This window comes from Onychostruthus taczanowskii, unplaced genomic scaffold (genome assembly GCF_017590055.1).
Source record: "Onychostruthus taczanowskii isolate IOZ18803 unplaced genomic scaffold, ASM1759005v1 scaffold32, whole genome shotgun sequence".
Lineage (NCBI taxonomy): Eukaryota > Metazoa > Chordata > Aves > Passeriformes > Passeridae > Onychostruthus > Onychostruthus taczanowskii.
Genome location: NW_024500572.1, coordinates 5,245,237 through 5,266,916, shown reverse-complemented (window position 1 = coordinate 5,266,916; position 21,680 = coordinate 5,245,237). Strand labels below are relative to the sequence as shown.

The 21,680-nt window shown below is 45.9% G+C and overlaps 1 protein-coding gene across 3 annotated transcripts in view; it reads left to right on the top strand.

Moving 5' to 3' along the window:
• TTC28 (tetratricopeptide repeat domain 28) overlaps positions 1-21,680 on the top strand; it is a 108,123-nt gene that overhangs the window by 46,145 nt on the left and 40,298 nt on the right. For 2 of the 3 annotated variants that reach the window (XM_041410029.1, XM_041410030.1), the window contains 3 exons: positions 14,338-14,485; positions 16,094-16,366; positions 17,388-17,518. In XM_041410029.1, coding sequence (XP_041265963.1) covers positions 14,338-14,485; positions 16,094-16,366; positions 17,388-17,518 — 552 coding nt within the window. Of the gene's footprint in view, positions 1-14,337; positions 14,486-15,288; positions 15,382-16,093; positions 16,367-17,387; positions 17,519-21,680 lie in introns of those variants that run through there. The other variant, XM_041410031.1, reaches the window with a different exon arrangement.

Below are 21,680 nucleotides of genomic sequence, written 5' to 3'. Positions count from 1 at the left end.
TTCAGAGCAGAGGCTTATTGACTCAGGTACATGAAATAGTGATGCCTCCAAGCAGGATTTCCTTTGGGAGCAGTCACGTGAAAGGGCAGAGGGGAGATGATTGAAATTGAAACCTTCAGACCCTGCTGAATTACTTTTTCATTTTTTTTTTTTTAAATGGGACTGAATTACTGAAGGAACATTTACTCCTACCCAGGTCTGTAACTGCTGTGTCCCTCTCTAGGTATAGATGTGAGATGAGATGTGGCAGGGGTAAGGTGCTGCATGTGGCATGAGAATTGCTGTGGCTGGAACTGCTGTGTCTGCTGGGCATGGAGCAGATGTTCTTTTTGGAAATATTGTGGCTGTTGACTGCTTTTCTCCTGGATTGTTGTACAGAATCTCCCAGCTGTAAATTAAATGCATATCCACAGAATTACATGTCAGCATCATTGTTTATAAACTGCTTTCCTCAAAGGAGGGATCTGGTGTGAGAGGTGCCCAGTGTCTGAGGTGGTGATTGCCAGGGTCGGTGTAGGACAGCAGCTGATGGTTGGCTGCCAAACAGGCAATCTTATGGGGGACAGGTTTTCCCAGACTGGAATTTTTTCAGGTTTTCTGGTAAAGGTTTTTGTTTGTGTGTTTTTTAGTTTGGGTTTTGTTAAGGAGAGACTTCTAACACAATGTCAGAATGCAAATACCAAGATGGTCCTTGAAAAAGTTTGTCCTAGGCAGGCTTAAGAAGCTTTAGGCTCAAAGTGGTTTCCCTGAAGAAACTGCTAGAGGATTTCTTGATCTGCTAAAGTATGTTGACTTATTTTTTGGCTGTAGGCTGCCTTGTGTGAGAACTATCACATGGCCATTTTTCAGAGCTTGGCTGTGTGTTTGCAATTTTGCCACAGTAGCATGAAAGTGTGCATAATCTGTGTGTTCAGTCCCACTAAGGGATGGCCCTAGCACATTCCTTATCAAATAATAAATATAAAAATATCAATTTTTGTCTGATAGTGAATGCCCTACAGAATATTTATAACAATTCTCTATATTATATTCAGTGTGTGGGGATCTGTGCTCTTGCCTCACAGATCTTCTGTTTTTCTCGTATTTTTATGCCCAGAGATTGACCAGGAAAATCCTTCAGAATTCTGATTCCTGAATATGTTGTTTGAGAAGTGCCTTGTGGCAGTGAATCATTGCTAATGGCTGCCAAGCTGCTGCAGACCTCATTGCACAATGCCATTAGTAGTCAAAGAACTCTTTACAACCAAGCAAAGATTTTACAAGGTGCAGTAGTTTTCATCATTATTACTCTGTTAATTGTGTTGCACTTGCTAACAGAGTATTGTTTCTTCTTTCCTCTGCGAAGTAAAAGAAATGTGATGAAGAGTAGGTTGTTATCCTTGCCTGTACCATGAAGGGGAGCAATGAAATATTGATGGCAATGCTGATGTCTGAGCACAGAAGAGTTTACTGCCATGACCTTCTGCCACCTGGGCTGCAGCTCCAGATGGGGATTCAAATTCGGTGAGCATGTGGCACATCTCACTTCTAGCAGCACGCAAGCTCTTCATTTTCTTGACAAGGCAGAGCAGGATTCAGCTGTTTCTCCTGCACAATTTGGTGCTGCACTTCAGTGGTTTTGCCTGTGGAGAAAGATAGAAAATTGTTTGCACACTCTTCCAGCCTGTCCTGGTCTTCCTGCAGGTTGGCTCTCCCTTCCCAAGTGTGCATTTCCCCACTCAGTTTGGTGTCCTCAGCAAATGTTGTCAGGCTGCACCTCTCCACCAGTGTGTTCAAAATACAGTTCTGGAAGCTTTTCCTGATCAAGTCCAGTTGTACAGAGGGGTTTGAGGAGTGAAAAAGTGCATGCTAAGGGGTTGGGCTGAGAGAGGCCCACTGTGTTCACGGATCCATCAGATTCTGCATAGTCAGGATTCCAAACAGACCCAAATAACATATCAAAAGATATAATTCTAAAAATCTTGATGCTTAGTCACCCCATCTCTTGCATGTTTAATTAACTTCTCCTTCATGTGGTTTCTGTGTGCAGAACAGGAGCCAAAACAGTTCTTTTAAATTGTATCATACAATTGTCGTTTTTGCCCCTGAGACTGTTCAAGTGGAAGGAGCAGAGCATGGCTGGAATTTATAACCTGTGACTCTCTTCACTGAAAACTGTAATTTTCAAAGCAAATCTCTGCAAGGGGACCATGTTACTGTGACTTCTCATGCAGTATAAATAATGTTCTTTTCAGTTTACTTCAAACAGAGCAGGCCATTGCTTCCTGATCCAGTGGAAGCTCTGGTAATTGCTTCTGTAGGTTCCATTTATAGATCAGACTTCTATGACTAAATTTAATTACTTACAGCTGAATCCAGTGGAAGTAATAAGTTCAAAATAACCTCTGTCATGCTGCTGTGAAAGCAGCATGTTCCCACAAAAAAGCACTTCCTAATTGTTTCATTTTTCAGGAGAAATTTTTAACTTTCACATATTCCTTGTCTGGTTAAGTGAAAAATGGAGCTTTGCAGAACTCTCCTACTCAAAGCTGTGGGCTGTGATGCACACACAGCTCCTGTCTTGCCATTTCCAGTTGTAGTGAGTCACAAGTAGGTGACTGCAGGAGCTTTTGTTAGACCCAGTGTGGTGGTTGTCATCTTGCACAGTGGTGTCCTTCTTGAGCTGTGACACTCTGATTGGAAGAATATTTGGAGATGTGTGATGAGAAAGAACAGATGCCTTGAAAGATTGTCATTTAATGAGAGAAAAGCTTGGAATTATTTACTGAAGTGTTAACAAAGACCTAAAGGATGATGTTCTTGTTTTTCACTTAATTAGGCAATAATTGAATGAAAGACTGCTTAACTGATCTGCAGAAAAAATTGCTGCAGGACAGCACAGGGACACAGTGACACTGGTGCAGTTGTGGCAGTTGTACCTTTGTTTATGTCTTTTTTTATCCCACTGGATACAGACTATCTCAGACCTGCATTTTCTGATGTTCATATGGTCTGTTAGCATGATTGATCTGTGGCTGGCTGTCTTTTTCCTGTTGCATATGCATGAGTGCACACACGTGCTCACTTAAGTGAATTTGATTTCTTCATTCCTTTTCTTTTGCCTTTGTCTGGCACGTTGTCATTTAAATGACCAGTTCTTTCCAGACTCGTAAGTGTCACTTCCCATTTCTTTTTGAAACATTTCCCCTGCCTTTTTAGCACCCAGGTGTTTTCTGACTCTCTATATTCAGTTACTGATAATCACCAGTGCACAAATCCCACTGTATAAGTGATGATACCAAGAGCCTTTGAAAAGTGTGTTGTATTTTACAAATAATGAATGGACATAATGCCTCAGGGAATTTACTGCAATTTAATCTAGACTCTTTCATTTAAATTATATTTTTAAGAGAAAATAAAAAAATGTATTATTGTGAAAGCCAAAAGAATATGTGCCAATGTAGTTGTGTTGCATTTAATTTTTTCCCCTCAAATAATCCGATATGTTACAAAATTCCTGTCAGCATAGGTGGAAAGGGGAATTCCTTGGTGGCTGCTTGCCTTTTCCACAGGGAAAGCTACAGGCGTGCAGCTCTGCTTCTGAATACTGCTCCTTCTTCCTAGGGAGATGCTCAGGGGAATAGCTCAGCTAGGAAGGATTCCTCTGTCATTTAAAGGATGAACTAGGAGGTAATTACTCATGCTGCCAGGTCAGTCAGTATTGATGGGGGCTGTTTCAGGATATTAGTACGTGGGAAAGTCTTTGGTGGTTGAGAATTGATTTAAATCCTACAAGCTTTGTTGTGTGTGACCTGCCTGTGTGCTCATATTATCTAAAGCAGATTTCTAGGATAGCAGATTGCCCAGACAGATTGAGCTGTGCTCTCTGATCCCATCATGGGTGGTTGGGTGTGGCAGCTGTGGAATTCCACTTGGAAATGCAGGGATTTTTACTCACTGCCATACAGTTATTGATTAAACAGTCTGGGTATGGATTGCTGCACAGGTACCTGCCCAGCAGTGAATGTTAAAAATGTGAAAAAAATAACACTAAACCAATAAAATCTGAGTGCACATAGCTACCTGGCAGGCTCCAAACGATGTCTGGGCAAAGGCTCTGCAGTGTTCATCCCCTGCTCTGCTGAGCAAGTGGTTTTTAGTGGCACAGAGCTGTGGCTGGGGGCTTTGAGATACTATAGACAGGTGAGCCTCTGGATCTGAGCTGGATGAGCCTGAGTCTGGGTGACAGGGTGGCAGATGCCAGCCTGAAGCCAGCACAGGAGAGCTCCCTGGTCTCTTGTGCTGAGGAGCAGCACAGGGGCAAGCTGGTGCTGGGCAGCACTAAAGCAGGTTCAGAACCTGTGGGACCTCATGCACAGGGCATGACTGAGGGCTCTACACATTTTTATCTGAGCTTAGTGTTTGGAAGGGTGAGTGGGTTGAATTTTCATCACCTCTTCCCTCTGGACCCTGTTCTTTAGTCTGTTCAGACCCATTCAAGTGTCTTGAAGCGTGCTGTGAGTGAACAGCTGATGACCCAGTACTGACATGGAGATAAATTATTCAGTGTGTCTTATTTGGGAATTCAAGCCTTCATGATGAAACCTACAAAACTGTATTATGCCTCTGACATTCGGAGATTTCATCACTGTATCTTCAATTATTCACTAAGCCTGCTTGTTCTCCTCCCGGCGCTCTGACAGGGCTGCAGGCCGGTGGCAAGCAGCAGGCAGTGCTTTCTTCTCTTTGTTCTCCTGCTTGCTCTTGGTACCTTGTGGGGGAGACTTGCCTGGTGCTTGGTGTATTAAATCTCTCACCCAAAGTTCAAATTTGTACAATTCACAGACAGGGAAGAGTCTACAGCCATCCCTGTTGCTGGGGGTTTCTCAGCGAGCTGTAATTACTGTGAGCTTTCTCCTTCCCTAGAGACAGAGTTTTCACTGTGGCTGCATTTACCCTGCACGAATGCCACAGCTGAACAGCCATGACCTGGCTGTCAGAACATCCTTTGGGAAATGCCAGTGGAAGAGGAAATTGGAGGAAATGCTTAAGGAAGGGTTTGTCCTCGGGGGCACAGCTGAGGAGGTCTGTGCCAGTGGTGCCTGCCTGGTGCCCAGGAGCTCCTGGCTGGAGTGGAGCTGTTCCCATGGGGTGTTGTGTTGCAGAATGCCAAACAGATCCTCAGTACCATAAGCCTCAAGCTGTTGGTTTTGTAGGGGCAGTTGCTGTGTCTGTTAGTCAGGAGAGAATTAACGCATCAGATTCTGCTGCTGAGCAGCTCCAGTGAACTGGGATCCCGTGGCAGGGCACTGCTTGGTTTTCTCCTGCAGCATTCCTGAACTGTGCCTCTGGAAGTGCAGGATCTCTCTTGGCTTATTAGCATGTCCCCTCATATTTGTACTTCTACCACCTGGCACCTTCCTGACATCAGAGTCCAGATGTAGGGATTTCCCATTAGGTGGAAGGAACTGTCACACATCAAACATTTCTCTTTGATTTTGGTCTGTCTGTAACTATTTCTGCATGATTTGCAGTTTTCTGTGCAGCCCTAATAACTTTCTCAGGAGTCCAGAGCTCTGCAGGCAGGCAAGCTCTGGCCTTGTGAGAATCCCTTCTGCTGAGTGTATCCTAACAGAGCAATGCCCCAGTATCTGCTGTGTGGAAATTTTAGTCTGTGGTGGATAATTTTAGAAAAGAGAACTGAAATTAATACTATGAACTCATCGCCTGACGAAGGAGAAATTTTCCTGTGGATGTACAGAAAAATGTCTTCACTTCTTCTGGGATTCCTGGGGGTGGAAAGTCTGAATCAAGGTTGGAGTCACCATACCAAGGCATGCCAAATACCTCAGAACTTAGAATATTTTCTTCCAAGCCAAGACCTTACACAAGTAATGGAGTTCACAGGATATGTGAGAAAGACCAGAACTTGTCTATATAGACACAGCTTTTGCTTTCTTTGTCATCACTTGAATAATTTCAGCCAGATGAAGAACGGAGTGTATGAGGAGGGAACAGAGCCTGCCCTTTACTGGCTTGCCCTGGGCACAGAACTTAGGCATGGTTGTCATTAGAAAGCATGCAGCCTCTTAAATTCAGGTATGTTCTGTAATAAAATGCTCTCTCCTGCCCATTCCAGTTATTTGAATTAAGTACAGTTGTAACTTAAAGTTACTTAAAGATAACTTTAAAGGCAAGTTAAAGATGTTGGAATAAGAATTTCCAGGTGATGTTGCCTAGGGCAGCTTTCTGTCTGTTGAAGAGACAGAAAGTGCCTCTGCACAGGGGAGCTGCTCATGTCCTCCACAGAGAGAGCCTTGCTCCTTAGACACACATTCATTAATGGGAATAATAAGAAATTTGGCACTTCTATGGAACTGACACAAATCCAGTGAGTTCAATAGCAAAGTTGGAAATGCAGCCAGTACTCCTGCTGTTCTCCTGGCCTGTAGGAATAGAAGCTGCTAACTAGCATTTGGACCCTCTGGTGCCATTTGCTGTATGATGAATAAAGAAAGGTAGATTACATTGTTTTCTGGTAGTCCAGTACAGGCAATGCAATGTTTTCTGTTCCTAGAGCACAGACCCTTGCTGGCAAAGGAGACTGTATTTTCTTGAGGCTGCAAAGCTGAGAAGAGCTGGGTTCTTGCTGAGAAGGGCAGGGTGCTCTTCTACTGCTGTTTTGTACCTTTTCTGAAGGCACAAGTGGATCAGTCTGATGGGTTGTTCATTTTGTGGCTGGTGCAAGCAGCCATGTGAAAACCCCGGGGATCGTGGTGAAAACCAGCTCTTTGTGTTGGTTACCACTGCCTCAAGTTGGTGCTGGTGTGTGTGAGAGGGAAGAGTCCCCAGTCCTTTGCTATTCTGCCCTCAGTAGGGCTCCATTGTTTGAAGGATTTTACAGTGTATTAGAAAATAAAAATGGCTATTTTTGGACTTGGCTCTTGCAACCCCACTGAAGAATGACACCTATTCTGGAGTCCATCCAGATACTGTTCTAACAGCAAAACAGAGAAGTGGTAGGGCAACTAAAATAAAGCAGATGTTTAGCAGGGAAATAATTTACAATTGGCCAGTTTGATGGTACCTCTTGACCCTTTCAGGGCTGTTCAATAAAACTAGCAGTTTCCATAGCAACTACTAAATTACTTGGTGCTTCAGAGATCTGTGATAAAGGAGGCGAATCATTGTAGGGAAACATGGTGTTGATGTTTTTCCCTTTGCATTACAAGAGTAATGATCTGGCAAAACTTGCTGAATGGGACGCCCCTGCTGAAGAATTTTTCCCACGTTCACTTGGGCCAAAGAGATTTATATATTTAGTACTTTTGCAAATTTGATTTTTCCCCTCTCCCCTGTCATCAGCTTTGTCCTTGGCAGGCAGAGCTGGCTGGGCGCTGGCAGGGTGAGCCAAGAGGCAGGAGATGTCTGCAGTAGGTGTGTGCTGGGCTCCTCTGTCACAGCCCCTGCTGAGCATCAGCTGCTCCTCCAGGGAACATGGAACAGCTCCCTGCTGCAGGTACACTGCAGCCCCCACCTGCAGTCACTGCTATCCTCTGCTCTAACTGCTGTGAATTTCATCTTACTTTTGTCTTCTGCTCTGCTCTCCTGGGGGTTGTACTGCTCGGATTTTTTCCTACTTCACTGGTAAGAAAGGATGTAGCTTAAGATCAGGGCAGTCTTGAGAATGGACCCATGGAGATGGGTGATAAGGAAGTGGCTTTGGGGCTTGTTTTCCACAAAGCCCAGTGTAATTCTGGTGGCTCTCAGGGTGCATTTCACTTCTCTTTGAGTGCTTGGTTGCATGCAGAGTGTTGCTCTTGTGGAGTCTGTCTGCTATGTTGGAAAAACTATGTTAAAATCCTGAAATACTAGTTTGAAATACTGCACTTCACTCATTCTTGTTACACACAAATCACCATTTGCTGATCAAAGTCTATCTGACTTCCAGCACTTAGAAAGGTTTTGAGTCATTTGGGTGAAGTACCTTCACCAAAGTTGTTACAGGGTTGTTAAATTACCTCTGCTGTATCTTGTCTCAGTGCAGACAAGAGTGTTTCCAAAACAACCCTAAATGCTTTTCAGATTCATAGCAATCCAACAGCAGCTAAGACCAGGAGGAGGTAGGAAAATTGGGATTTTATGGATGGAGAGTGAAGCCAAGAGGGCCCAGTATTGGGGTCCAGAGGAAGAGTACCTGGACTGGGGAAAAGAAGTAAATTTACAATTTAGATCATGGTACAGTGCTGAAAGTAAACTCAGCACCAGGTAATAATGGTGTTCAAGCCCTGCCTCTGCCCCAAGCTTCCCTGAGAAGCCACCTACAGGTGTCAGCTAATCCATTTAGTTTAAGTTTTGTATAATTCTGTATCTGTTAAATATCTAATAATATCTTACAAAGACTGGTTTTACTTCTGAGCGGGATGAAAAGTGACCTATCTTTTCTTCTGCCATTCTGAAAAAAGTTTTTTAGACAAAAATTGTCCCAAACTGTCCCTGTCCTCCTTGTGGAGGAGCTGTAGCAGATGCTGCAGTGCTGTGCCTGTTGGCCTCAGGCAGAGGAGGCTGCTTCTGTTTTCCTGCTGCTGTACCTGGGCACTGACAGCTTGGTTGTTACTCCTCCAGAGCACTTCCCTCCCTCCATTCATAGCTGGTTCTTGCTGTTAAGTGGTGGTTAAGAGTTGTAGCTGATAGAGACAGGAAGATTGCCTGCTGGCACCTGCTGTTAGGGAAGGAGAGGGATGTCATCTGAAGAGGAGTTCCAGGATGTAGCTGCTGTTCCTAGAGCAAGCCTGAAGGATGTGAGAAAGGAGCAACAAGGATAAGCTCTGTGAGAAGCTGGGCTGTTGACTTCAACTAAGTAAACAAAGGTTTGACTCTTCATTTACTGATTAAATTCGATTTATTCCAGGTGGGCAAGTGAGCTGTGCACAGAATCCCATTAGCAGGTAGTGGAAGCACAGTTAATAAAAATGATTAAATGCTCTTTGGATAAAACCAGGCAAGATATTTTACACACACACACCCATCTTGTTTTTCTCTATATGCTCCATGGGTCTTAGAGGAAATTCCCATTTCTAGGTAGTGTAGTTCTGTAAGAGGCATCTTGAAACAGGTAGAAGATAAAGAAACAAAGCTGCAGAGACAACAGATCTGTTGTGCTGATTCTCCAGGGCAGGCTGACAGCTGTGGTTCAGGTGTCAGCCAGATGTAGGACTGTGAAGGAAAAGTGTTACCTGGGGTGCAACCTTAATTTTGGGAAAGCAGGAATTCAGCTCGTGTGGTCAGCAGCAGTATTTATGCATGTGCTACATGTGTTCTGAATTAAAGTGCAGTCTTCCCTCTCCTCACATTCCTGAAATCCCACAGCAGAGATTTGTCCGTATTTTTCTCTAAAATTTGGCTGTAAAACAGTTACAAGGGGAGAGGATGGATCCAACCTGGTGCTTGGCCCTGAGAAGCTGTGGCAGCTGTTCACACATTGCCTCCCTTCTGCTGGTCCCTGGCAAGCTCTGGTCAGCCGTGGGCACAGCTGGCACGGGCAGCCCTGGGGGGCAGCGGCTCTCCCTGCACGAGAGGTGTTCCGCACACTGAGAACAGGCATTAAATGCATCAGAGATTGTTCCTGCTGATTTTGGCATCTTCTCCCGATCTGGCAAACCAAGGGAGCATTATGGAAGAAGCATTTTCTGTGTGTTTGCCTTTCCTGCCCCCATGGCCAACTGTCCAGGATCTGAAGCTGACAGCAGCACGAGGGTGGCTTGAGTTTCCTCCCCTGTGTACAATGGCAGCCTTTGTTTAAGACCAAGGTGCTTTTTCTCAAGTTTTCCATGTTTGTTTGACAGGAATTTTCTTCTGCAAGTTGTTCTGATGCTGTTCCAATTTTGTTCCTCTGTCTCTGTTATCCAGTTAATGTTGGCCAGCACAGTGCCCTGTCTGGGAGCCTGTGGGGTGAGGTTTAGTGGCAGAGGGACCAGGTCAGCCTGGCAGGGCAGGGTGGCCTGTGATGGCAGTGGGATCCCTGCAGAAAGGGGGGATGCAGGGGGAGGCACAGGAGCTCCTGAGCAGGGAGGGGAGATCCCAAATGTACAGTCTGTTGCTGCATTCCTTGTAGGCAGGACCTTGACTTGGTTTTATTTGGCAAAATCTTGGGGAACTTAAAGGTGCCATTCATTATTTACATGCTGTGTCTTTGTACTGTATTTTTATCTTCATTGTATATTTCTTATTAATTATAAACCAATTACTGTTGCCTAAAACAGTTCTTGCATATTGATATCAGAAGATTTAATAAAAATTTCAGCTCCCCTCTTGATATTGGCCGTTCAGTTATGATATTTGCATTCTAATCCTGTTTCAGATTGCACAGGGAAATCTAGTATTCAGGGTCTAGATGGGATCTCAAATGATGAGGATCAAAAAAGCTAATAAGCATGTTTATTTGTGTTCCCTGGACGCTGCAGCTATCAGTCCAGTGGCTGCTCTTAGTAAGACAGACATTTTCCTTTTCCATTAGATGGGCTATAATAAACACATGCGGAAAATACTGGTGTGTACAGAAACTATATGGGTCAATAAATTGGGCAGAAAACATGGGACTTTGCTTAGAATTGCAGAGAGGGGCTGTGCCTGCCCAGGCAGTGCTGACTGTGCTGTGCTCTTCTCATGCTCATACAAGCTTGGTAGAATTATGTTGAGGATAGGAAAAGCAGTTAAAAACTTTATTCCAACCATGAAAACATGGAGTGTTCTGAAAAGCATGGGGCAAGGAGGCAAGTCTGCAAAAATGGGTGGCAAAACCTGAATGAGGTAGGAAGACTTATTCCCCTTTGGGTGCTGTGCTGGGAATGATGCCACTTCACCTGGCTGGGTTCTGTCCTGAGGCCAGCAGTGTGAGCAGCATCTGTTACAGCAGCAGTGTTTTTCATGGCTCCTAAGTCTCAAGTGCCAAATATATTTTGCCAGTTAATTAATTAGAATAACTTATTTTTGCCTCCAGAATATCAACAGTGCTTTCAAAGGTGTTATGGATAAAAAGCTCTATCTATTTCTTGTCCTCCCTCCTTCTCTTGGCTGTATGAAATTGGGTACGTGGGCAGAAGCTCAGCCTGTTGTGCAGAAGGCTGAGCCCACCTGGCTGTGTGAGCCTGCACTGGTGTTTGATTCTCAGAGATGTTTGGGATTGCTCACTGAACAGCCTCTACAATGTAGAATCAGGGACTTGAGATTGGCGGCTTTGTAGAGCTGCTTTGGACTCTCATCCTCTTCCTTTCCCAAAGGGTTCCTGCTGGTGAGAGCTGCTCTCCCTGTCCTTCTGCAGGCAGTGGGTGTGCTGGGCAGAGCTCAGGCTGGAGGGGTGGGTGCTGGGAACCCCTGACATGCTGGGACTGGAGGTGGGAACATCACAGCTGTGTCCATCCTGCTAAAACAAGGACAGGAGAAAATAATTCCCATTGAGGGAGATGCATCTGGTGCCAAATTCCAGCTGAGAATGAGGCTTTCTTCTTGCACAGTGCCTTGTTCCTGGAAAGTGTGGTGCAGGGACTGCAAAAATGAAAGAGATGGTTCCAGCTGTCTGTATTGAGACAATGAGAATGCAGAGAGCCAGGTTAGAAAACACCTGCTGTTTTCTGTCTTGTCTTTAGTGAAACACTGTCTCTCTCCTTGCTTTAATCTTCTTAAAAGGAATTGATAGTTTTTTCTTACTTGAGATCACTGGAAAATTAATGTAAGTGTTACTGTGAGTGAGCACTGTAGTATCTTCACATAATGTGATTTAAACTTTAAAGCTCGCTCAGCAGGGGAAGGCTCTGTCTGTGTCGGGACCAGGAGCTGCTCCTTGGCTCATTCCTTCAGCTGCAGCTGCTGGCTCCCTGCCTTCCCTTTTCCTCTCCTCTTCCAAAGGGTGATTCTCACCATTTCCTCTTTGCAGACTTTTCCCCTTGATACAGTGTCTTCATTCCAATGCTAAACTAACTTGTGAGTGCCTCTTGGGGAGGAAATAGGTGATGTGAATGCTTTTATTTATTTAGTTAAAGGTCCATGGGGAACACAATGTGCAGGGAGCATTCTTGTGTATGCTGGAAACTGGAAGAGGAAGGAAGGAAGGGTTTTTTGCAGGAGAAAAATAGGCCAAAATTGTACTTTCTGCTATGATTAATAGGGTTCTCTTTTGGGCTTTGAATGTTGTGTTTGTATTCAAATTAAGCAGTTTCCAGGGGCACTTCCAGGAATAGATGTGGGGAGCGGATAAAAGCCCTTTCCATAAAGGATGTTCAGAATGTGCGGAACTGAACTGGATGTTCGTGGGTCTTGTCTCCTCCTGTCACCTGGAACCTGTGTGTCCCCTCCATGTGCAGGGTTCAGAGGATGGGGATTCTCATTTCTCAGCATTCAGGATGTGCCAGTGAAGCACAAGGTGCTGGAGATGCCCACGCAGCACACGGAGCTCAGTGCTGGAGGCTGTGTGTCCGTGCCCACCTTCTGCGGAGCTGAACCAGGCAGGCACGGCTGTCCTGGACCAAGCAGCCTTGTGGGCTGGAAAGGTCCCAGTCAGAGTCGTGCTCTGTCCAACTCCCCCTCTCATCAGGCAGTAAAGAAAGCAATTAGATGGTAATTCTGAAAAACAAGACTTAATAGTGTACAGCATGATTTAGATGACAGTTCACACTCTGCTGGGAGGACGTGTGCTTGGTGGCTGCTGCATGTTGTTAGTTCTTTGTATTTTCTTTGATTTAAAGCTTCATGCTTGTAATCTAGTTAACAATGAATTGGGTTTCCAGTACAGTGGCTTGTTTGGTTCAATAAGAACACATTTATACTAAAGGTTAATGAAAAGCATTTTCCTTTCATTGAATTCATTAAAAGGGGTTCTACAATCAAGACTTACTAATGGAAAAGAGATTAAATATTCATGTCTCTAAATTTCTCACATCATTTCTGATTTTTCTTAATCTCTGCCTTCCTGGATTGGAGTCCAAAAGTGCCTGAATGCTCTAACGAGTTCAAAAATTAATTAAAGATTTCTCCTGTTTAAGTAAAGACTTCCCAGATGTATACCTAATGTATCTTGAGTGCAGATCTCTGTGCTATTATGGACCAAGAGAGAGTGATGAGGTCCTAGCCAAGAGAGCCAATCTCAGGGAACAGTGTTGGTTCTTAAAGCACTTTTAAATAATACAAATAATGCTTAATCCTCTTTGTTTGTGCTATTGAAATAGGTTTGAATGAACTCAAAATGCAGCAAAATTTGCATTTGAAAGGTATTAGCTGGGCATGAGGATAAAACCTGAGTAACAGGCATCAAAGGTACTTAAAGATTCAAGACCTTTTTATAACACAGTGTCCAGATGTGTGTGCTACAAATACCTGAGTCCTTTGTAAATACTGGAGTATGTTTTCTGTAGTCTTTTTCCCCAGTATCTCCCAGGCAGCTCTGGATACCCTTAGGGCCAGGACTTTGCCTGTGCTCGTTGTGCGAGCAGAGAGTGTGTCTCAAGTTCCTGCTTTGTGTGAAGGCTCCTGGTGTGCCAATGAGTGCAGATTTGGGAGCTCTGTTTGGGAATGCTTTGCAGCTGCATATTGATGTTGCTGATGTAGAAATGGAAATACATGGTGATAGGAGATACAAGTTACTTTGAAGATATTGCAGGTTTCCGTAAATGGTTTTCTAGAAAATTAAGAAATGAAAAAAAATCATCTTGTCAACAGTTTCAGAATTATGAGTGTCTTGCTTTAGTCTAAGAAGCTTGTACAGATCAGTGTACATGTGTGTGTGTTGTATATATAGTGCACTTAGCAAGTGGGGCAGTGCTGGACAGTGTCTGCCTCAGTGCATGTGAGTGGAGAAAGAAGGCTCAGCTCCTGGCTGCATCTTTGTGTTGTGTTTCACTGCAGCTTGAGCTTTCAGTACATTTTGGGCCCTGCTAGTGCTGGATGTTGATATTGGACTCATTAGTAAGAGCTGATGAGAGAGGAACTGGGTTGCTTCTGTGCTGTGTGAGCTGAGACTGGAAAGGAGGGTCTTGAGAAAAGCATCTGGTTATAAGTAGTTAAGAAATAATATTTGGCCATGTTCAAGGGGAAAGCTTTGCCTGACCAGAAGTGACCCACCCTGGTCCCCAGAACAGTTCAGAGGCCTTGCTAAAGCTCAAGAGGTGATCACAATGAGGGGGTGCGCGCTGCTGGGCTTCACAGACCGGACTGCAGTGTTGGTGGCAGTGATTGTAGCCACGCGACCAGAGAAGCCAGAGTGCCATGGTGTGGCCTGTTGTCCACCAGCACGAGGTGAGGAGCTGTGTTATTTGTGCCTGTTGGTGCTGCTCAGTGATGGGCGTTGTGTTCCCTCTGTTCCTGCAGGCATACTTCCGTCAGGGCGTGGCCCTGCAGTACCTGGGACGCCATGCGGATGCGCTGGCCGCCTTTGCCTCGGGGCTGGCGCAGGATCCCAAGAGCCTTCAGCTTCTGGTCGGCATGGTCGAGGCCGCCATGAAGTCTCCCATGAGAGGTAAGCACACGGGGGTTCTCAGGTCTCACCTGCTGCTGAGCTAGTCAGAGCTGGGAGCTTCAGTCCCAGAATCTGAGGACAGGAGAACTTGGAGGCCTGGAGGGAAAGATTTGGAGATTTGGCTTCTCTGCCGAGTCAGGAGGATGCCAAGAAGGGAGCCTGAAGTTACAGAAGGAACAAAAAAACTGTCTTTCTGGTTAAGTGGGACAGTAAGATGGTGTTAGCCAGCTTGATGGGCACTGGAGATGAATCAAGCTGGGTTTGTACAGCAGTTCCCGTGAAGTCCTTGTTCGTTTTTCCTTTCTCCCGTATCAGTGCAGGCAGAGGTGTGTGCTGCTGTGGCACTGGCTGTGTTGTTACTGCAACAACTTCCCACAGTGTTTAGGTTGGGAGTAGCACATCTGAAATGCCCCAGGCCAGTGTTTGCCCCAGAAGAGCACATCAGCAGCTCTTCTGTGGTACTGCTGTCTCTGAAAACAGAGCATTCCAGAAGGCAAAAAGGCTGCTCTGCTAATTCGCTTCTGTTCAAGCAGTGTTTGCAGTCACAGAGACCTTGAAGCCATATGAGCTGTGCTCTTTCATCGTGTCCCCGTTTCCAAGATTTTTTTCTCTAGAGGAAGGGGGTTGTCTCCTCCTAGCTCTGTGTCTCTTGCAGGCTTTGTGCTGCAGTGCCCTAATGCTGTTAGTCAGGAGGGAACATGGCAATTGTCCTCCTCAACAGATGGTGCTGGGGGCCACAGGGCTTAGGAGCCAAGGAGCACTGAAATGAAAAAATGTCCTTGTTGGTATTTGCTTTTTTACAGTGTTTTTCTCCATCCTCCAAAATGAATTCATCTGGAAGTTTCTGTCCTATACAGCAGTTACCTGGTGAATGCAATTTGATTTGCTACCCAAAGGTACTGAGGCTGCTGCTTAGAATGCAGGCTATATGGTATTCTGTGGGAGCATCCCCAAATTTGGCAGGATGATCTCTGGCTGACTGCCCTGCAGCTGTGTATCAACTGTGCTCCCTGCTGCAGTTAGACAAATCGAAGCAGTTGGGCAGGTCCAGTGCTGTTGTGCCACAGGAACACTGTCTCCAGCAGAAAGGAGCAGCTTCTTTCTGCAGTTTTGGTCACCTCTCTTAGCACACATCATGTGCCTGGGTATCTGGACAGGCACAGACTTTGGAGACATTAATCTGAAGGTTTGTGCTGAAAGAGCAAAAACTGCAATGCTCTCAGACGCTGCAGATGGCCTATTTCCAGTTTCCTACAAAATTCCACAGATATATTCTGTATTCTTTCTGCCATTAGGCCAGACTTCAGAGCTCAGTATGAGACTGCTCTATGCTGAGACTGCTCTAAACTCTATTTTTATGCTGCCTTCCTGAAGTGCTTTCTGCAAGGCAAACAGCAGTTTGCCAGGTGATCTGTCTTGATGTGCCAGATCTTAGATGGTACCTTTGAGCCCCAAGCTCCCTTAATGAATCTTTGTTGAATTTGAGCTGTCTGGCCTTTAACTCATGTATCATCTGTTTACAAAAAAATCAAGATGAGTTGTGAAGGTGATTCCTGATGCAAACATCTTGATTTGCTGAGTACCTCTGTCTTTGATTTTGCGTTTCAGAGTCCCTGGAGCCCACCTACCAACAACTGCAGAAGATGAAGCTGGACAAGAGCCCCTTTGTTGTGGTGTCTGTGATTGGCCAGGAGCTCCTGACTGCAGGACACCACGGGGCCTCTGTGGTGGTGCTGGAGGCTGCCCTGAAGATTGGCACTTGCAGCCTGAAGCTGCGGGGATCGGTGTTCTCTGCGCTGAGCAGCGCGTACTGGTCCCTCGGGAACACGGAGAAAAGCACTGGATACATGCAGCAGGACTTGGACGTAGCCAAGAGTTTAGGTAAGAATGCTCCTTTCACTCCTGGAGTGCTGGGTGGGGACTGGTGAAACAAATCAAGAGCTAGGTTAGTGATCAGCATCTCTCTTGAATGCTCGGGTTGCTGTGGGTTTTCACAAGCTGCTAAATCTGATCTGAAGCTTCTGAAATGTGCAGACTGCAGGTTTGTGCATCCCTGTTTGCCTGCCTGTGTGAAAGGGCAGATGATCAGTGGGTGTGTGAAGGTTTTACTGGGTCTTCTAATTACCTGATGTCATGTATGTGAGAGTTGCTCTTATTCCCTGTGTTGACTGGGGCTCGAAACCTTACATGTGTCTTAAATGAAGCCATCTGCTTTTCCAAGTATTTGATGGACAAAAGTACTCACTCTGAGATTCTGGGGCAGTAACCAGGGAAGGAACAAATCAGTAGTGAAACAATGATGAACAAAGAGTGTTTAAAAATAAATTCAAAAATCCCTCTTGAGTTCAGTATGTTCTGCACAACATTGAGAGCATTTGGCTTTGTGGGGTGCTGTAGGAGAGCAGACAGGTGTGAGACAAAGCCCTGGCTGTGCAGAGCTGGAGAGACAATGCCCAAAGGCTTGAGCCAGGACTGTTCACTGAGAGCATAGGCACTGCTCTCTTGGTGGTTGTAGGTGTGCTTTGTACATCTGAGCTGAGCTGTGCTGCAGAACTGCTTTCTGGAGAAAGCTGCCATGCTTTGTGCTTATTCTAGGCCTTGGCCATTGTCTGACCTTCACAATGTCCAGCAAGGAATAAACAGGGAGGAATGGAAAATTGCCAGGTGTTAGGCCACAGAAAAAGTAAAACAGTTCTAAAAATAAGATTGATGGCTACTGTAGAAGTTTCTGAAGGCCAGCAAAGAGGGAAGTTTGGCTGTGTATTAAACATAAAGATGAGTTTGTTCTAATGCTGGTTTTCACACCAGAGCTTCACTTGTATTCCATGTTTCAGTCTTTCCACTGGATGCTTCCAGCAGTGCCTGTATTACCTAATCTTTGTTTTGTTTGCATGTGACACAGGTGACCAGACAGGAGAATGCCGAGCTCATGGAAATCTGGGCTCTGCATTCTTCTCCAAAGGAAATTACCGGGAAGCCCTTACTAACCACAGACATCAGCTGGTGCTTGCCATGAAGCTCAAGGACAGAGAGGTAGGAAGTTTTTTGAACAGTCAAAGCTGGTAGTCTGCACTGCATGGTTTTCCAGAGAGATCAAAATGACTTGTCTGTCCGCCCTGTTTTACCCCAAGAATTTGGGAGCTGTGACTTCTCCTCCTGGGTGTCCACTTGCCTTTTGTTAAGGAAAGTCTTTGTACCAGTAGATATGATATGTAAGTGTGAGGGGCAGGATGCTTGGGTTGTCCATTTGCCTCCCCCATCTCTAGTCTCTGGGCTCTGAGCAGGTCCTTTTGCCTCCCTCTCCCTTACCATCTGTGTTCCTGCAGCACTGAGGCTCTGGGCTCCAGGGGCAGGAGCTGCAGCTGGGTCAGTGTCAGTACCACGTTGCTGCAGCTGAGCCCTCGCTATCCTCAGCACATTTCCCAGTGTTACAGGTGCTGCTGACCTGGACTCTGCTAAACTGCATCCTAAGTTGTGCCTTCCCCTGCCAAGAAATGGGCAAGATCCCTGTCCCCAGTGTTTGCATAAAATACACTTAGTCTAAACACCAGTGAGAGCAAAAAGAACCCGTGCAAACCTGAAAACAAATGGTTTAGGATCTGCTTTGCCTTGACCATTCATTTTTGCTGGGCTCCCTGCCAGTGCAGGGCTGCATGGACTGAGGAGGCTGTCCCGAGGCATTTCTCTGAAAGTTCACTGTAAGGACAGAATCATATTTTAGTGCACAGATACAAAATCTATCCCCTGCTCCAGGGATTCCCCTCTAGTGTGAGTGGGAAAATGGAGACTGATGATTGCATGACAGCAGGGCAGGTGAGAATTCATGTAAGCACTAGTGGTTTTGGAGGAGATCTAAAAGCTGAGGAAGATCAATTTCCCATTGGCAAGTTGTGGAAAAAATCTGCTAGAATTTGCTGAATGCTTTACTGCTTTACTAACTTGGTAAGTTAAATACCAAGTAAGCCTTGGAAAAATGCACCTTTCAGTAGGTTGTGGAAGGACTGTGGCTGGGGGAGGGACTTCCTAGAGATTTTCTTGATTATTTTACCAGCTGGAAAACCTTCTGAATCACTCCTGATTTCCTTGTTTCTGTTCATGAAGAGCAGAAAAACTCTTTTGCTGCTGACAAAGTGACCTGTGTGGCTGCTGCTCTCCCGTGGTGTTTCTTGCCCCATGGAACATCCCCATGGGTTTCATCCCCTGTTGTGGGGCATGGAGGCAGCAGCAGGGGAGTTGATGTGCTGGCAAGAGCACAGCAGCCCCAGAACCCCAGGCTGTCCTGGGATGTGGGGCTGGAGCATTTTGCCTGGTCTTCAGTCCATTGATTTAAACAGATCTCACTGAGGGGAGTCCAGGGAATGAGGGCTAATGGTAATAGTCCTTAGTTCATGACACATCTGGGCACATAATTAACAGTTATTGACAACAAATGACTACTTGGTTTAGCAAGAAAGCTGAGCTTCTTGGATTTCCTGTAGGATGTAACCACAGGAAATTAATTTGGCGCTTTCTGATGACATCATCTTGACCACAGAGCTTCCTCTGAACAAAAAGCTGTTTTTCTTGGCCTCCTTTGCAGACATTTTTATAATGCAAATGTTATAAAGTTGCAGTAGGGCTGATGTGAATTCCAGCAGAAGGGAATTTGGTGTGTGACTGTAATGAGGTAATTGTTTTACCCCTGACTGTACAGAGAATTGGCAGAAAAGGTAAAAAGTGCTCCTTCGTATGGGATACTGCTGTCTTTGGAGGGGTTGTCTGGTTCTGGGGCTGCTGGAACAAATGTTTGCTGGGTAGTGCTGCCCATAAATGGAGGAGGAGGTTGCAGAGGGTCTGTTTGGAGCATTCAGGTCTGTCCTCCCCCATGCAGAAGGGGAACTGTCAGCTGAACAGGGAAGCATCTCAGCTGCTCACAGAGACTCAAGATTTTACATGTTTTTCTTCCTTGGCACAGGGAGTCTGTGCAGCTCCTGTTGCAAACACAGGCTGTGTGTCCAGGCAGGCCATTTGCTCTTTCAGTCAGTGTGGGGAGAAGTTAGAGCTGTTTTGCTGTACTTGTGTCCAGAGAGAGCATGGGGCAGGTGTTGCCGGGATTTGGCATACCTGTTGTGTCTTAAGAGGGAATTTGGGGGTTTGAACACAAGTGTGGGTTTGGTCTGTGCAGGTGAGGGAGAAGAATAGCTCTTAGTGAGGTGCTGGGAGGGGCACCATGAAACAGCCATCTCAGGAGGAATGGGTTGGATTTTTTTACCAGCTTCAGCAGCTAGTCAAGAAATTCAAGCGAGCTAGTTCTGTGGCTATTCCTGTCCCTGCTTCAGCCATGTCACTGGTGGCAGGGTGAGCATCACTCTTTGTGTAGCCCCATGGCAGCAGTACAAAGTGTAACCATCCCATCCTGAGTGAGGAGGGTGCTCACAGCCCATCTGAGCTCAGAGGGAACACATGGGCAGGGAGCTGCAGGACCCTGGCTCAGGGCCTGTATGCACCTCAGGAGCTGATCTTTGGGCATCTCTCTTGGCACCAGCTCCAACTAAGGCCCTGCAATTTGTGCAGAGGTGGAAAATAAAACTTTCCTGGGCTGGTTGCGCCCCTGGTCTTGTCTTTTCCTCACTCATTCAGAGCCAACTGCAGGCTGTTGGAGTTCACCCACTCCTGTCCTGCAGGAAGGAACTGCTGCCTGTGCAGGGGTAATTGCCACTGAGCAGAAACAAGAACCTCCATTCTGAGCAGACCTGGCTGCAGTGGAGTGAAATGTAGTCTTTACTTCCTTGCTGATGATAAAGATGGATAAAGAGTGGCAGCTGTCCTAGAGCAGCAGCAGCCTCATATTCTGTGCTCTTTGTATGAAATGTCAGCACTGCTGTCCAGCAGTTCACTTGCCAAGGAAATCCCATTCTGGTAGCTCAGGCTGCTGCTCTTTTTTCCAGTCTCTGGAAAGTACTCATGAAAGTGCTGGGAGTTGTACAAAGAGAGGTTCCCCAAAGCAGCAGCCAAGGTGCTGGAATGTGCCAGAGGAGGAGTGGCAGATGATGTTAGCAGGGAAGACTGCATCACGTTATTTTAGCTTGTTGTCTTTTTCTTGTCACAAAAGCTGGCTCTGATGAGCAGCAGAAGCTTGCAGCCTGTTTCTCCTCAGAGTGGTCTAAGGGCTGCAGTTACACCAGCCCATAATGCAGGTGCTGAGTGTTATGTCTGTACTCTATTTCTGAATTAATTGCTTTGATTTTAACACCAGGTAGCCTAATCTTCTGGAAACCATCAGGTAACTCATGTAGGTAGGATGTGTTGATGCCATATCACAAGCTGTGATTTATTCAAGGATTATGCAATTGGTGAGCTATGCCAGGATCAGAGGAAAGAATGGAATCAAAATGTAAATGTGAAATCTTTCTATGCCTGTAACACTAGTCCCCTGTGTCCCTTTTCACTGCTAGCTCAGGTGTCCAGAACTATGTTGTATTAGGAATTCTGTAAGGCCAGAGTTCCAGTGTACAGCCAGTGATGTGTGATTTCTAGGGACAGGTTGGGGTGGCCCTTCTTGATGACCATTTTGAAGGCCCTGTGTTCCTTCCAGACCATTTCATTTAGAGAAGTAACACTTGAGTTTTGGAGCTGTGAGTGGCTGACAAGCAGAAATGGACAGGAAAGGGAAAGCTGTGGAGCCCCTTCTTGTGGGTCCAGTGTCCAAACCCTCACAAGGCTGTGCTTGAATCCTGCCATGCAGAGGCCATGGACACCACAGGAACCCTCAGTCTAATAGCTCCCTTCTCTCCTGGGCCCTCAGACGCCTTCGATTACAGCCCCGCTGTTCAGAAATAGCAGGGCAGTATGGCAGGATCATAAACTAACCATCATGAAATGAGGGCTTGTGCTGCCAGCATGGAGCTCTTGGGAAGGATGCTGCTGCCAGAAAGCCACTGGGTGTTGGCAGCCCCTCTGTGCTGGCTGGCAGGCATGCTTTGAGCTGAACTGAGCCTTTCCCTGGGGTGCAGCATCTCTCTTCAACATGCAGGAGTGAACAGAAGTGTTGGGTGAGAAAGAGGATTGTCTGCAGCCCTGAATTCTCCCCAGGGCTGGCATGAAGGTGCAGCTGAGCACTTTCTGGTGCCCCTTTTCTCAGGGGTGTGACTGAGGGAAGGGCAGAGAGCTGACAGACTGTGTCAGTACTGTCTTGCCCCTGGGTTGACTCATGATG